The following is a 16,095-nucleotide window of genomic DNA, read 5'->3' on the forward strand; positions in this document are numbered from 1 at the left end:
TGGTTTGGAGAGTGTGCATCATCTACAAAAGAAAGTGTCACCTTAGTTGAATTTTAAAGTGGCAAGATTAATAAAATAAATTTGTAAGAGCAAAATATGCATATTTTGAACAGGTTGGGCTTTTCATTTCTAACCAGTCTAACGATCTAGAGTCAGCATAGCTTTGATACTACTTCTGTCACACCCAGTTTTAAGGACAAAACCGAATGCATAGCATATGTGTGCCAGGATTCATTTTCCACACACATGTTGACGTCACAAGTGTAATATATCAAGAGACAATTCAATAAAGGCTTAAAAAGAGTATAATAATTTTATTACATCATCCTGACTTAAGAGTCTGAAACAATATCATAATCAAAGTACAACAGAAATAACATGGGCGATCTCCCACAGGAAGATGACCAGAGCGTCGCTAGACTCGGTACTCATCAACATCTTCATCAAAGTCTTCCTCATCACCTTCTGATAAAAAATTTAGCAAGGGGTGAGATCACTTATGGTGGTGGCTCAACAAATGGGAAGAGGTATGCAAGGTTAACGAGGTAGGCTATGGTTAAGCGATAAGCATTTTAGTTGGTCATATTTTATTAACAACAACTAACTTACTAATTGTAACTGTATCCCAAAATCCCAATTAATCATAAGCATATGATTGTATCTCAAAAGCACTTAAGTAAGACCACTTAAGCAAACCGTTTATAAATCATCGGATCACGATTTATTTTCCATCTTTAAGTTCAGTTATCATGTGAGGGTCCTGGTTGTTCTTAACCGTGAGCACGACTGACATATCAGTTTTACACTCTGCAGAGGTGGTACAACTTTACCCACAAGCCATGTATCCCCTCTAGCCTAGGTTATACAGACCCGTAAACACTGCCGAGGTGAATGACTAGGGATCCATTACGAGGCTTTCACAAAATATCCTTAGTACAAAGCCACCCGCTAAGGTTTACACGTCAGTATTAGTGACCCTCTGGGCGAGGTAATCTAGCCAAGACTACCACCCCATATTAACGTGAGCTGCAACCAAACCACTGTCGCCCCCTCTTACCCGTCTTTCAGGTAGGGTTGCTAAGCACTAAGTCTATAAAGCTATTTACCAAAGCCAGAGCTATGCTAGCACTCGTGGTTGCACTGGTTTCCTGAGTGATCACTCCATGTTCCATTTAATACAACATGATCTTGTTTTAACCATCGGGTTATCACCATAATACAAATTTCATTTCTGGAACAATAATATCATTAAAGAGAGACATCATAATGATCAAGTTGAACAATAGCACATTTACTAAGCATAGTATTTATCCTAGAGTAATCAAGGAATAGGGTTGATATTTCTAGGTAATCCTATTTTAGGCTAAACCCATCAAATTTATGCAAGTATCAAAAGTAAACATTATTATATGCATTACTTGGGTACAGACAGAAATACAGAGGGAGAATACACTTGCCTTGTTCAAAAGTTTCCTACGGATCTTCCTCAAACGAGTTCGGGTCTTCTACACAAAATCAACTTCTAATATAGATTTGCACATCGTACATACAAAAGAAAAACATACACCAATAATTAAACATACACCATTCAACAAACAATAAAACATAAATTATATAAATTACACTTATAAAAATAAGACATCAAAAAATAAAACTTGGTTTGCAACTATAATACGAACCTAAGCACAACAGCGATCGTCTCATTTGCTATGACATAAAATATTAATTATTTTATTTTGATATTCCACTAAAGAGATCTATAAGGCAAATTGACTATGGAAGAACATGCTATATAAATTCATTAAAAATAACATAGATGTAACGCTAAACAAAACTTTGTGGAGCTAGATTAATTAGCTAATTAATTGTTCCTACATGATAGTACGTGGGTTATATTTTATTATTTCTTTCTAAAAAAATTATAGTAGGCATTACAATATTATTTATAAGTCACATGACCTTAATATTAAGAGAACTAAATTAAACCACTAATTTAACTCTACTATTTAGATTATAGTGGACATGGTCCCAATCTATATTATTTCAATGTTAATAGAAACTCTATTATTTGTTAGTAAATAAACAATATGCATATGAACACATGAACGAATGCAGCTTGACTAAAAATCTAAAGTTCATCGTGAGCAAAGATAACCATAAAATTACCCATCTAGTGTTTTTGTTACAAATATGTGGTCTATCTATCCCTTAATTCTTTACTCCAACAAACTTTATTTAAATTAGTCATCAACGAACATAATCAAATTAAAACACATAAATGTGACAAATAGCAGGGATACTAAATAAAAATTAGCTTATCGCATACACATGAAATTAATCGTTCAATATAAACCTAATTTTAAACTCAAAAATATACTAAAACTATAATCGCTACAGAAGTTAGATCATAATTAACTATAGACTACTGGGGAAAACGTAAACAAATCACATGATCTCTTTTCAATTTCATTTGAACGAGAAGAATATCTAAGAAAATTTTACACATATTCAGGAGCTAGAAGAAATCACGGTCATCTTCTACCTCCTAGATGGTTCCTTGTGTAGAGGAGACGACGAGCAGGGGAGGCGTTCAGCCGACGGTCGGGGGAGGTCACGTGCTCAGGGTGGTCCTCGATGGCGGGCGGCGCACCGGTCAACGGCAGAGTCTAATATCAATATTTATAATTAAAATGCTAAATATTATTAGACTAGAGTCTATTAACTTAATGAATCGGGTTTCAAAATTAAGAGATACTATAAACGAAATCCTACACAATCAATAGCTAACAAAATCATGCTTCAGGAATAAATGAATAAAAATGGTTCAGATTTTCTTTAATTTCAAAAATCATTTCCTCTCTACTGGTTCTAGTAACTAATATTATTTTACTTTTAATTAATGGATTAGAGGTGTTACACGAAGATAGCAGCTTCGGCCACAAGCTGAAAGGATGAAGCATCTGGGTAACAAAGTCTAGAACTCGTGAAGGCGAGAACGAAGAAAAGTACACTATTGCCCTGATACCGCTTGTAAATGACTTATGTAAAAATGGATGTGCATTGTTGTAAATCCATATTAGGCCAATTCGTCTCCTCTATAAATAAATGAACAGTACCCTGCATAAACTACATTTAGCCAGGTGCTACAGCTTCACATAGCTTAGCCTTCGAAACACCTTCGTGCTATTTTGCTTCAAGAAGTCGAAGGTATGATTGTAAACTTGTTTTGTATGAGAGAAACGAGGTGCTAAGACACATGAGATGAGTTCTCGTTTCTATGTCATACTTCTTATATTCTATTCGATTACACTTTACCTTCGTTGTGGAGTTGTTACCCCGAAGGGGCAACACTTTAAGGATTAATGTTCTCACCTTTTAACATTGTGTTTCCTTATTTTTTATTCTATATAGCAATTAAAAACAAGTGACCAACATATACCATACCAGTTAGAGGTCATGCAAAACACCGAAATAAAACTACTACTTTCCTTCAACATTATCATGTCGAGATTTTATTTGTGTTTCTTGATAAAATGTGTTGAGATGAATCATCGATTTTGGAAATCAACAATTGAGATATTGACATGTTTTTAATGTCTTGTTCTAAAGAATAACTTCTTTAGGTTTCATACAACTAGCTATTGTTCAAGTTGCTCAAATTATGTTGTTGATTTCTCTACTAGTGAGATTGCATAAATTAGACAACAACACAAGACTTATATTGTTCAAGTGAGAAGGCATGCAACATTCTCTACCTGCACATATATTGCTAGTTTAGCTTCTAAGATGGTTGAGATAGAGAAGTATATGGTTTTTCCATTGGTTTGCTGACTCATTGAATTGACTTAATATTTTTAGTGTCCACATCATCTGTTGAAAGGGCATTCTCGGTTATGAAAATTATCAAGACTTATTTACAAAACAAGATGGATGATGATTGGTTCATTTATTTGATGGTGTGCTACATCAAGTGGGAAATATTGAAAGAACATGATGACTCTACCATATTGTGATAGTTCCAAGGCATGAACACTAGAAAAATGAATTTTCTTAGTTCTCTACCAACTTGAGGTATTCACTTTGCTACTTTTTCTAATTTGTTAGCACTTAATAATTGTTAGCTTGAATGTTAGTGTCATCATGTGACAGTCAGGGATATAGGGAGTACCCATGTTTAGGTTCGGCAGGGGTTTGGTGGTCACCAGAATCTTGTCACCACAATGGCCTATCGGGCCCTGCCCAGGTAGCTAGAGAGAGCACAACGAGGGAGCATGGGCAATGCCTGCAATATGATGATGTGGAGAGGTTTGGGTTGCCAAAGCATAACATTGTATGTTCTCTTTATGGGTTGTTTTGTATTGCTTGAGTTGCGAGAGCAACTAAATGTTGTGCGAGAATAATTATGTCTGAGGAGAAGTGCCCAGGAGTAGTATCTATGTGTAGGTGTTCGAGAGTAAGTCTAGGAAGAAAAACCCTATGTAGGGGCCATCCTCTCCCTTTTATAAACCAAGGGAGAGGAGTGAAAGGAACATGGACGCCTAAGAGGGGGTGATATATGACTTCTATTTTTCACACTAATGTAGCCCTCCAATTTTATCTCTTAAGTAAAACTTATGCGAATACTCAAACAAGCTAGTGCAACTAAGGTGTTGTTTAAGTGTCGCTATCTTTATCGCAAAATGAAGTTATGCAACCTTCGTTCTAGACCTAACAACTAACCTATAATCTAAGCTAGGAAAGGTAAAGCACAAAACCTAAGGAAGCAATATAAATATGGAAGCTTAAGGGTGATAGACATACAAATTCTCGTTGACACACTAGTATTTTTACCGAGGTATCAAGAACCATGCAAGGATTTTACCAATCCTCGTTTGTGCCCCTACGCAAAGAGAGTCATAGGCAAGAGCCAAACACCCACTCGAGTAACTCTGTAGATAGCTTCAGGTCTTCTCCACATGCAAGTGGTGCTCCGCTTCTGACCTCCCTGGAATGATCCCTACCATTTTCACTATCAAGCTTCCGGCTAAAACACTGCTGCCCTCATTCCCTCTGGTACATAGTGGTGGCCACACAACAACTTAGTTGGAGTAATCTCGCAAGACTCTTGCCTTACTCGATACAATTACAACGATGTGTGCAAGCATCGAGGGATTTGAGGGTGTCTAACCTCATTCTAATCATGTAGACAACCTAGAGCAAGCGCAATGAAACGGTTTAACTAACCTAAGCACTTTGCAAAGCACCTAGGCTAATCATTGAGTGATTCTATTGGCACTTGGGTGTCTTGAGCTAAAGGATTGGGATCTCAACTCATAAAGTATGCTTCCTAGCTCTCCACACATGCAAATCGCTGGTTCGGGTGGTATTTATATAGCCCCACCACTCAAAAGAGTCGTTTGAAGAGTGGTAGCTTTTATGTGTCACATCAGACATATCTGGTGTGCCACCTGTGTTACACCGGACACTTCGGTGCCTTCCACGTCAGTGCCACTTCAATCTAGCCATTGGAGACATCCAACATTTTACAATGCACCATACATAATCGGTATGCCACTAGACATGTCGAGTGTCATCCACGTCAACTAGCCATTGGAGCTAGTTGTTACCGGCATTTGAGCCTCTGGTATCCGGTGTGCCACTGGTGTCACACCTAACATGTCAGGTGTATTATACCAGGCTCGGGTGTGTTTTTCACCCTCTTTGAGTGTTGCATCCGGTGTGGTATCTAGTGTGCCACCTGACACGTCTAGTGCACTCTACTACTCAACCATGTCTTTAGCTCAGACAACACACCTATCTAGTGTGACACCGGACACATCCAATGCACTATGTGCATCCTAGTTTTTTTGTGTTTCTTCTCTTGGTCTTTACTTGTCTTGTGTCTTGGACTCTTACATGATCTTGATAAGTTTTCAACGAGCCTTCTAATGTCTTCTTTGAGGTGTTGATATCCTTATTGCCTTAGCCCAAGTCCACGTAACATCCTTTTAACTATAAACAAAAACACTAGCAAACCCATTATTCCAAATAGTTATGTTGATCATCAAACACCAAAATCACTAATAAAATACGTAGAGGTCCACTTTCCTTACAATCTCCCCATTTTTTGTGATTGATGACAACACATCCAAAACATGCATAGGCAATATTTATGAGATACCAATTGGAAGAAGATGTAAATTGTAAACATTTAATAGGCATGGCCCTCCCGGGAGACTTCAGATGGGGCGCAATTGGATCGAGCGAGGAAGACGATAGCATGGGCGTGAAGACTCCCGAGCTGCGTTCCGCATCTAGAGGACATGCAAATCTCCTAAGGACTTGCTGACCACCGGCAAACTTGGCACGACTCTAGCAGAAGCGAGTGGATGAAGATCATGTACCACACCATGTGTTGTACTCCTCTTGGGTCGGGAATAAGGCCGAGGAGCCCCAACAAAAACATGAGGGACCTCAGTAGCATACTCATCTTCTACCTCCCGGTCCCTTTGTAACCTCCAATCACCAAGCAATACACATCCACAAACTCACAGGACATAGGGTATTATGCGCTTCAGCGCTTGAGTAGCCCGCACCTATATAATCCATTGTGTTTCGCCGTGCCCTGCATGAACTATCGAGCTACGATCGACCTCGCCGTCCTCTCAAAAGTACTATGTGGTATACCTCGTAGTGTGTCGTCGGTACCAAACATCGATAATACCCGACCTATTTTCACTCCTAGTCAAAGTGCAGCAGGCGCGAGAAAGAGGACAACAGTTCAGCTGCAGGGAGGAGAGAAAGCACACGAGAAATAAGGAGCCAGTCATGACTTTTGTTCTTTACACGCCATGATACAGAGCCCACAAGGAGCTGAATAGTACTTTCGAGCAAAAAAAGGACGCAGAGCCGTTTAAGGGTGTGTTTGGTTTGACTTTTGGCTTTGGCTTTTGCCCCTCTAAAAGCCAAAAGCCAAACAAAGGGCTAGATCCAGGAAGCAGCTTTTTCTAAAAGCTGACTTTCTCGTAGTGTAAATCTGAAAGCACCTCTGGACCCGCTTTTATTGGCTTTTCGGATGGAACTGTGAAAACATATATCGAATAATTTTTAACGACTTTTAGTGGTTTCCACCAAACGGTTTTTAGCTTTTTAACAGCTTACAGCCTACAACAGCTTTTTACACAGCTCACAGCCCACAGCAACTTTTTTCACAGTCACAGTTCAACCAAACAGACCCTAAAAACATCTCCGATAGCTCCTAAAAATATATCTCCTATTAAATAAATATTGGGACACACTTAAAAGCTTTTACTCTTTATAAAAAAATTATGCTCCAATAGCTCCCTTTAATATCTTTAAAAATCTGTTAAACCTGGTACGCCTTGCCTAATTGAATTTGCCGTTGGTCGTCCAACTGCCTCCCATCCACATGCTCGCCACATAAACCCAACTTCTCTTCATGGCAGCAAGCATGCATCAAAGAACAAGAGAGGGAACTCGACAAGCAAACACGAGAACAAGTGAACAACACAGTTCTAATCATCGTACCGCTTAATGTACAGCTATCAGGAAGCATCACATCCAGACTTGTTCATCAAAGCCATCGCCGCAACCCGATAGGATGCCCGTCCAACCCATGTCCATGATGCCATTCACTTTGAAGAAGAGGTCAATGGGGCTGGGCCAGACAACCATGTCCGCGCTGGGGTTGCGCCGGAGGCCGAGGCGGACGAGGAGCAGGACGGCGACACGAATACAGCCGTTGTGAAAGCAGGGGAGATCGTCGCGTCGTGCGGCTGGGCGGCGCTCGCCGGCGTCTCCTCGTCGTCGCCGTCCTCGTGGGCGCGCACCGTCAGCCCTTGCGACGACGCTTGCATCCCTGACTCGTGCCTGCTTGCCGACGGCGTGGAGAAGCGGCAGTAGCTAGAGATGCTTGTGCGGGGGTTTGGGAGCAGAGTCCAGTGCGAAGATTTCAGCACGGAGGGAGTTATTTTTCGCGTGCAGAACAATGAGGAGGTTTGATAGGGGAGCGTATGCTGTGCAAGCACAGACTAAAGTGCAAGCGTGTAAGCCGCCATTCTAGACCATTTAATAGACATCCGACGATGAGTGAGTATTTAATAATTACTAGGTGTGTGCCCGTGCGTTGCAACGAGAACATATAATATCATTGATAACTTATGTACGTGGGGATGAGCATCGACACATATCTGACCGGATCTTCTTCTTCCTTGGGGATCAGGAGAAAAGCCTGTTCGGAAGCCAAACATATTAAGATCTGATCATGTGCTGTCCTTGTGTCTCTGATCATCATCAGCACACTGTTCGACGCTTGTATGAGTCTTGTTAATTTGCATGCCTCGTGCATAGTCTCTCAACCATCAATTCACTATGGTATACAGAATCCGTGTGACAGACATTATCAAATTCACATAAATTATTTTAAAGAGTCAATATAGAGTTTTATATGATAGAGAAATACATGTGAATTAAAAAATGATAAACAAAAGATCTAAAATATAACAGTTCGATCAAGTTGCATAAGATGTACAATTTTTCCAATTGCTTCTGCATTTAGAAGTCCACCTTTCTATATTATCTTTGCTATTTCCGACTTAATAAAATCCAAATAGTATTGAACACTAAGAAAAATACAAAATGAGATGGAGTTGTGTTGACTGAAAAACATATGTATGTAGCATTTGGAATAAAAAATATACTTTAAGTATTCAAGTACCAGATAATGCCAGACAAGGGATTAATGTCACAGAGCAAAGTACACTTTAAGTATTCAGTCGACTAGATGATTTGTTTGATTAGTGCCATATCGGCCACTGAGAGAGACGGGACGTGGCTTAAACGTTGTCGTGGATCATGTGTTGCTCACTATAACTCCTCCAGCTCTAGTACCACACTGAGGTGCGCCTTTTTACGCGGGGATGCTTGGGTGATTTCTAGTGCCACATCTATAATATACAATAATATGGTATTTACAGTACAAAAATAAATAGTATTCTTCAAAAAAAAGGTGAGAAGTAGTTCCAGTTAATCTTCTTTCTGTTGTGAGCGACAGCTATTATTAAATTATCAGGCTCAGTGACTTGTTTGCCGGAGCTCCCTTCACAATCCTAAATTGGTCTCGTATCTCCATCGAACTTGAGTTTACAAACTGAATGAAAGAGGTTAACAATTATTCAGACTTCCATGCAAATGCAGAACCATTTTTAAAACTAAAGTGGTGTTTCTTTTTCAACATTTGCTGAGAATTAGGTGTGTTAACCTGTGGAATTTTATTGATTCAACCACTTCAATATTTGGAGTACTTATAAACATGCTAAAATAGAGGGGCCGGAACACACCTGAACCAGCATATCGGTTCTTGTAGCATGCACCTTGCCATAGCCAAACTCCGAAATCCTTGATAAGCTCCAGGCCTCCCCCTAAATATTTGGATATTGGGAAAAGAATATTAACAAGCATATATCAACATCAGTCAAGATAATCGATTCCTAATTATCCCTCGGTTCCTAACATTAACTGAATCATTGTTAACACCCTACAACTTTAAGATTATGCAGTGCCTACGTTGAACATAGTACAGTACGATACAAACCTTGTTAACTGTTACCATGACTTACTTTGTTAGGGAAGTTGTCCAAGCTGAACCCTCCTACACCAACAATGACATGAACAGGTGCGGTGTAGTTGTTGTTGTCATAAACGTCAATTCCACTTTTGTCCGACGTTGGCATGCCTTTGCAATTGCCTTGGTATACCGCACAAGTCCTCTCGTAGTTGTGTACATGGCCAAAGAAAACCAGATCCACCTACTCACAGCATAACCCAAACATGTCACTATAGACATTTTGTTATTTTTCGCAGGAATAATGTGGCACGGTTTGTTCTAAAGTTTTGAACTTTTATTTAGTGTGATTTCTTACCTGGTAGTTGAGCAGGAGTGGCTCAACAGAGGCAACAAAGTTGGAATCCACGTTGGGAAGTATAACACCATAGGAGGAATACATCGGTCTATGTCTGCAATGGCCAGTGAAATGCCAATTGTTATTTCTTGCATCACTTGGAACATATTACCGAATCCAGAGTACAACATAAACAATACAAAAAAGGTCTAGTCTAATGCTGCAGCCTGTCTTTCCCCACCTGATCAGTCTTTAGCCAGGCTATTGTTAGAGAGAAATGACTAATTCACTCACCCAATGAAGATCACCCATGGTGTTCTTGATCTATCAACCGATGACAAATCTTCGTCCATCCAATTGTACTATTCAAACAACAAAGTTTTCGGACAAGTTTTTTGTGTTTCTAAGATTTCAATCAGAAGTAAAAATTTATAGGCAACATCATACCTGCTCTGACTTCTCTGACCACTCATGCTCAGTGGACATCACAATGAAGTGAACGGTCCCTTGCTCAATAGAATACCATGGCTTATCCTTACTAACAGCAGGCATGGGGAAGTATGATTCGTAGGCAACCCCACATTCACCCCCTGAATCAGGAGTCACATAAACAGATGCAGAGTTCACGTAATCCCTGGGGAACCATCATCAGTTCATGATAGCAATTGTGCATTATATATTTATTTATATCACCCTGTAAATTCACTATTACTGAAAATTGCACTAGAAGTGAAAGATTCTTTTGAATAAAGAAATTCACCTTTCGTGATTACCAATAGCTGTCATGTAGGGAACTTGAGAGGCCAGTGGCGTGATGAGGTGAAGGAAGAAGTCCCACTCGACCAGGAATCCTGTGGCATAGCTGATGTCTCCTATATGGAAAATGGAGTCCACGTTTCCTGTTTGGATCTCTTTAGCCACTGCCTTGGCCACAGAAACCGATCCAGGCTGCAAAGACGTCCCATGGCCATTAGAATTTAGAATTAGACCGAGTTCATATTTTTACAAACTTGATACAAACATAGTATGACATACGAGAGTGTACAGTCTTCGCAGAAGAATTCCAGTCTTAGAGCATTTTTACATTGACAATGTATTTTGGCCTACCTTATCCCCTTTATTGATTACAATAAACGGACAACTCCTACCAGTTTACTGTCAAAAATATTTCCATATACCTGAATGTAGTGTTCCACAGACGGGCCCAGTGGAGCCTTCCCCATATCACCATAGATCACAAAGGATAGCTCATCTGAACCAGCTGCTGGTGCAGTTCTAAATTTAACTGTGTCACTCCAGCCCACAGAATCACTGCACAAATAAGGAAGCCATTGATTCCAATCCTGATGACGGTGCCCACTTGGTTGTTCGGCGGAACAGCATCCACGGCGTCCTGAACGCTTGCGAATGAGACGACCCCATCATAACCAAGGACTGCTACCTCAGGAGACGCAACAAGCAGAAATAACACCTATGTGAAATTCTTGTTGTCTTCCTTGTATGTCATATACCTACATGGGAGGACAGTAGTATCCCCCTTGGTTCCGAGTGGCAAATAACACATTCTTTCTCTCGATAATTTGCATCAAACACACCCCCGTTGACAGAGCATCCCTGTTGCATCATACAAAAATATGTTACAACTGCTTCCTTTCATTTTTGTCTACTAATGAGGGAATATAGTCTTTGCTTATATACCTGATCAGGTGCAATGCATTTAACAATTTGCTTAGAAGATTTCATACACCTACAATATCTTGGAGAGGGATTGAACAGACCCTTAAAACTGCAACCACTTTCATGTAATTGGCGCACAAATGTTTCTTCCAATAATTGATGATAAAGCATGTGCTTTTCATCTGTCCATCCAGTAGATGAGCATACCACGAGAACATCCTGGGGCATGAATGGAAGAACTTTACCATAGGCCCTCCAAAAGAAATGATGACTACAAATTTTAAAAACTGAGATATGAGTATTTGTGGTCTTTGGACTCTTGGTCTCTAAGTGACATGATAGAAATCTAGGAATATTGCTCAAGCATTACAAGGGTATGATAGAAATCCTCGCCCTTAGTCAGCATTTCGTCGAACACCTTCGCGGCGTCCTCCATCCCATCCACCAGGTCCGTCCCCGTTCTGACTATGGACGACAACAGGCTGTCCACCATGCCTTTGCTGATGCCCTGGGGGTTCACCTCCACGATGTGCTGGCCTCTCTTCACCACCACGGGTTCGTTGTCCAGCACGTTGTCGAGATGGTCGAGCAGCTCCTTGTCCCGGCAGGAACCAAAGTCTGGATCTGCCTCGTCGTGGTGCTGCGTGTAGACGACGAGAGGAGAAGCCGCTGGCTCCTTCCCCACCTCGCCTGTCCATGGCTGGCAGGCGTCGGAGATGATGCAGCTCGCCAGCGGAACCGGGGCACTGCGCTCCCTATCGAAGTCCTGTGGCTCCGCGCTGAGGCAGAACACGGGCCCTTCCTCCCGCAATCCCTCGAAGAGCAGCAGGAAGAGCGCACCGCCAAGGAGGTCCCGCACCTCGCCGAGCTTGGCGGACGCGATGGAAATCCCCGAGTCATCGCCGCCGCTCCGGCCGACCGCGCAAGGGAGAGACGGGAGCCAGCCAGGACTTGCCCATGGGGTGGTGGTAGAGGACCTGGCTCCACCGCTGCTTCCGCTTCTCGACTGGGGCGGTGGTGGGCAATCGCGGACGTGGACGAGACGAGGAGGCGGACGTGGGTAGCCCGGAAATGGCGAAGTAGCGACGGAATCGAGGTCGTCACCTGCCTGCTTCCCTTGTGCCTCTGCTGCCGCCTCGGCTCACGACGTTGCGGGCGCTGGCGGGTGGGAGTAGGGAGGCGTTGGCGCGGGCGTGCGCCGTTGCGGGCGCTGGCGCGGGCGTGCGGGAGCTGGATTCGCGGCGGATGCGGCGCGCGGGAGCTGGATTCGTGGCGGCTGCGACGCGCAGGAGTGCGGAGGACGGCGGGGCGTGAGGTGCGGGAGGCGGTTGGGGGTAGGGAGCGGGGGCAGTCTACACTGCCCCCTTAATAGTTAGTAGAGATATCCATCCATCTGACCGGCTGACCGCGATAGACTTGCAAAAGCCCCCCCTAACGAAATTCAACAAGCCAACGAAGCCACCATATTTTTCTACCGAAGCCACTGCTGTATTTTTCTCATCAAAGCTACTATCGTTCTCTCGATCGCTTGGCTGCACAGACCTAATCGATCGATCTGTGTCGCAGCCGTTCTGCCGACCATGCCACAATCTCATCAGTATGATGCAGCAGCAATTATCCCAAGTGAGTGCAGCTTCGTGTGAGTGCCTATGCCCATGGAACTCCAGGTACAATCGTATGATGATGCTCCTGTCGCACATGAAGATAGCTTCGACGAGCAAGGTACACGACATGCCAAAACTTTACTGATTACCAGGTTCGAGTGCATGTTCACGTGTGTGATGGATGTCGTAAATTGTTTTAATGTAGATCACAATCATGTTGTCACGTCCGAGAAGTCAACTTGAACGTTGAATATAGGACACCATCAAAGAAAAAATATATACTTAAGGTGATAATTTATATTTGAATTTTCATATAGTGCATCATGCATCATTTTATTAATGACATATACTTTGCATCTTTCTAGAGAGGAATGTCATTTGACGATGTAGAATCTGTAGAGAAATTTTATAAGGAATATGCACATGAAACTGGTTTTTATGTTCATATAGTGTTTTTTGTGTGCAAGGGCAGGATATAAATTAAAAGAACAAACTAAATTCACAGATTCTTCTAGGAATATGCGCAGAAAAAGGGACACACGATGTGGATGTGAAGCTTATATTTATATTAAGCGCACAAGTGAAGGCAAGTACCAAATAACAGGTCTACATGAGGGACATAACCATGAGTTTGTGACACCCAGCAAACGCCACTTACTTCGATCCAATCGTTGTGTCAGTGAGCAGGTAAAAACTACTCTTTTCAATTGCCATAAAGCAAGCATAGGCACTTCACAAGCATACATGCTACTTCAAGTTGGTGCAGGGGGTTTTGAGTATGTGGGCTGCACAAAAAGAGATCTACAAAACTACTATAGTGATTTTAGGAACAAAATCAAAGATTTTGATGCTCAGATGTTTATTGACAACTTGCATATGTTGAAGGAATTGGACCCGAACTATTTCTTTGAATATGAAGTTAATGATGGTCGGTTGGTACGAGTGTTTTGGGCTGATACAACTAGTAGGAAGAATTATGTCCATTTTGGCGATGTGTTATCTTTTGATACTACTTACAACACAAACCAATATGACATGAAATTTGCACCTTTCACTGGGGTCAATCATCATATGCGTTCTATTTTCTTTGGTGCTGCTTTCTTAGCTTATGAGAAGATTGATAGCTATATGTGGTTATTTCAGAATTTCTACAAGCTAAGGGAGGGAAGGCTCCTGCATATATTGTAACTGATGAGGATGCTAGCATGAGGGCTGCTGTAGCTAGTGTTCTTTCAAACACCATTCATAGGTTGTGCATGTGGCACATTATGAAAAAATTGCCAGAGAAAATTGATGCTCATCTTCTAAATAATGATGAGTTTAGGAAAATGATTAACTCATGTGTATGGGGTTCAGAAACAATAGAAGAGTTTGAGATTAGATGGCAATATTGGATAACAACATATCATTTGGAGAACAATGAGTGGTTGACAGGAAGGTATCACATCCGTGAGTCATGGATACCGGCATATTTTAGAGACATTTGGCTTGGAGGCATTCTTCGAACAACATCAAGGTCTGAAAGTGCAAATTCATTTTTCAACCGTTTTATTGGTCGTAAGCTTGCACTTATCGAGTTCTAGATACGATTTGACACTACATTGAAATGCCAACGTCAGGAAGAATTGGTAGATGATAATACATCCATGCATTCGAACCCTACTTTATTTACTTCATGGGAACTCGAGAATCATGGTGGTATTATTTTCACACATGAGGTTTTTAAAAAATTTCAAGAAGAGCTGTTAGCTGCTAGAAAGCATTGTGATGTGGAGAGCACAATTGAATTGGAGGATAGGAAAAATGTTACATTGATTGACAACTCTAATAGAGTTAGAGAGGTGATTTGCTTTGATACTGATCATGTTTATAAGTGCTAGTGTATGCTTTTTGAGTCCATAGGAATACCATGTCGTCATATCATTCGTATGTTCAGAGCTGCAAGAATAAATGAACTGCCAATGCACTTTATCACATGAAGATGGATGAAAAACTGTAAAAGGTAATATCATGTGCATATGTGGTCATATCGTTCATACTGTTTTTCAAAAGCTAATATGTACTATTTAATTTCCAGAGAACATGTGTATGATAGCACAGGGAATTTATTAGTGGAGAAGGTCAATACTTCCATGGATGAAACTATGAGAAGGAAGATGTCAATTGCGCACACCAAATTTGAAGATGTTTTTCAAATGGCCAAAACTTCAGAAGAAGACATGGACATATTGATACAGGATCTGGAATCTCTATCCTTGTTGTTTCAGCCAACCTCTCACACAAGACAACACGAACAAGAAAACTTTATTGGCATGACCATTCCAAATGACGTACAAGTTTATCCACCTAGTGACATTTGTTCCAGGGGAAGGTGCAAGAGAATATCAGGACATGCAGACAAGAACAAAAAGAAGAAGAATTCTGGTCCACGAAAGTGCACGTCATGCAAAGATGTTGGACATGATAGGCGCAATTGTCCTAATAAAAATGTTGCTGCAATTTAGTTGGTGTAGGCTTCCATGTTCATTTGGTTTCAAATACTGTGATGGACAAATAAATTACCATTTTTTCCATTTTCTCAGTGCTTCAAACAGAGTATCAGTTCAAATAGAGGAGCAACAGAGCTCTCGCTGCACAACTGTACCAGTTGCTGAAACTTGGCCATCTTTCACAGTTTTACCTACCCTTATGAATTAGTTAAGAAATCTGACTACAGTTTTGCCACAGGCGGCGTTCATCTCCGATCAGCGACGTCTTGACAAAGAGTTTGCCACAACCTGCCGAAGAAAAAGAGCGATAGTCTGATAGTCTGCAGGAGAGAAGGGTTTCGGGATGGCGCCGAAGAAGGACGACAAGCTGACGGAACACCGGCGGTGACGACGGGAGTCGTACGCCGGAGATGATTGCTGCTGCAT

General features: G+C 41.4%; 1 protein-coding gene across 1 annotated transcript; it reads right to left on the bottom strand.

The window, feature by feature from the left end:
* Positions 1-8,674: 8,674 nt before the first annotated feature.
* Positions 8,675-15,845, bottom strand: LOC103642504 (probable inactive purple acid phosphatase 27). Its single transcript, XM_020545384.2, has 10 exons — positions 15,825-15,845; positions 11,995-12,582; positions 11,078-11,308; positions 10,660-10,847; positions 10,347-10,533; positions 10,194-10,261; positions 9,921-10,014; positions 9,618-9,806; positions 9,339-9,419; positions 8,675-9,148 (listed from the first exon to the last, which is right to left on the bottom strand). The coding sequence occupies exons 1-10, from the start codon at positions 15,843-15,845 to the stop codon at positions 9,059-9,061; spliced, it is 1,737 nt and encodes a 578-aa protein (XP_020400973.1). The 3' UTR covers positions 8,675-9,058.
* Between the last annotated feature and the right edge of the window lie 250 nt (positions 15,846-16,095).

This window comes from Zea mays, chromosome 10, assembly GCF_902167145.1.
Source record: "Zea mays cultivar B73 chromosome 10, Zm-B73-REFERENCE-NAM-5.0, whole genome shotgun sequence".
Classification (NCBI taxonomy): domain Eukaryota; kingdom Viridiplantae; phylum Streptophyta; class Magnoliopsida; order Poales; family Poaceae; genus Zea; species Zea mays.

What these genes read in the sequence shown, in the direction of transcription:
- LOC103642504 (XM_020545384.2), bottom strand. Translation starts at nt 15,845, where the DNA reads ATGGCCAAGTTTCAGCAACTG. An exon ending in CTGTGGAACACTACATTCAG is followed by an intron (nt 10,848 to 11,077) that starts GTATATGGAAAT and finishes ACGTCTTTGCAG; the next exon opens with CCTGGATCGGTTTCTGTGGC. An exon ending in GAACCGATATGCTGGTTCAG is followed by an intron (nt 9,149 to 9,338) that starts GTGTGTTCCGGC and finishes TCTTTCATTCAG; the next exon opens with TTTGTAAACTCAAGTTCGAT.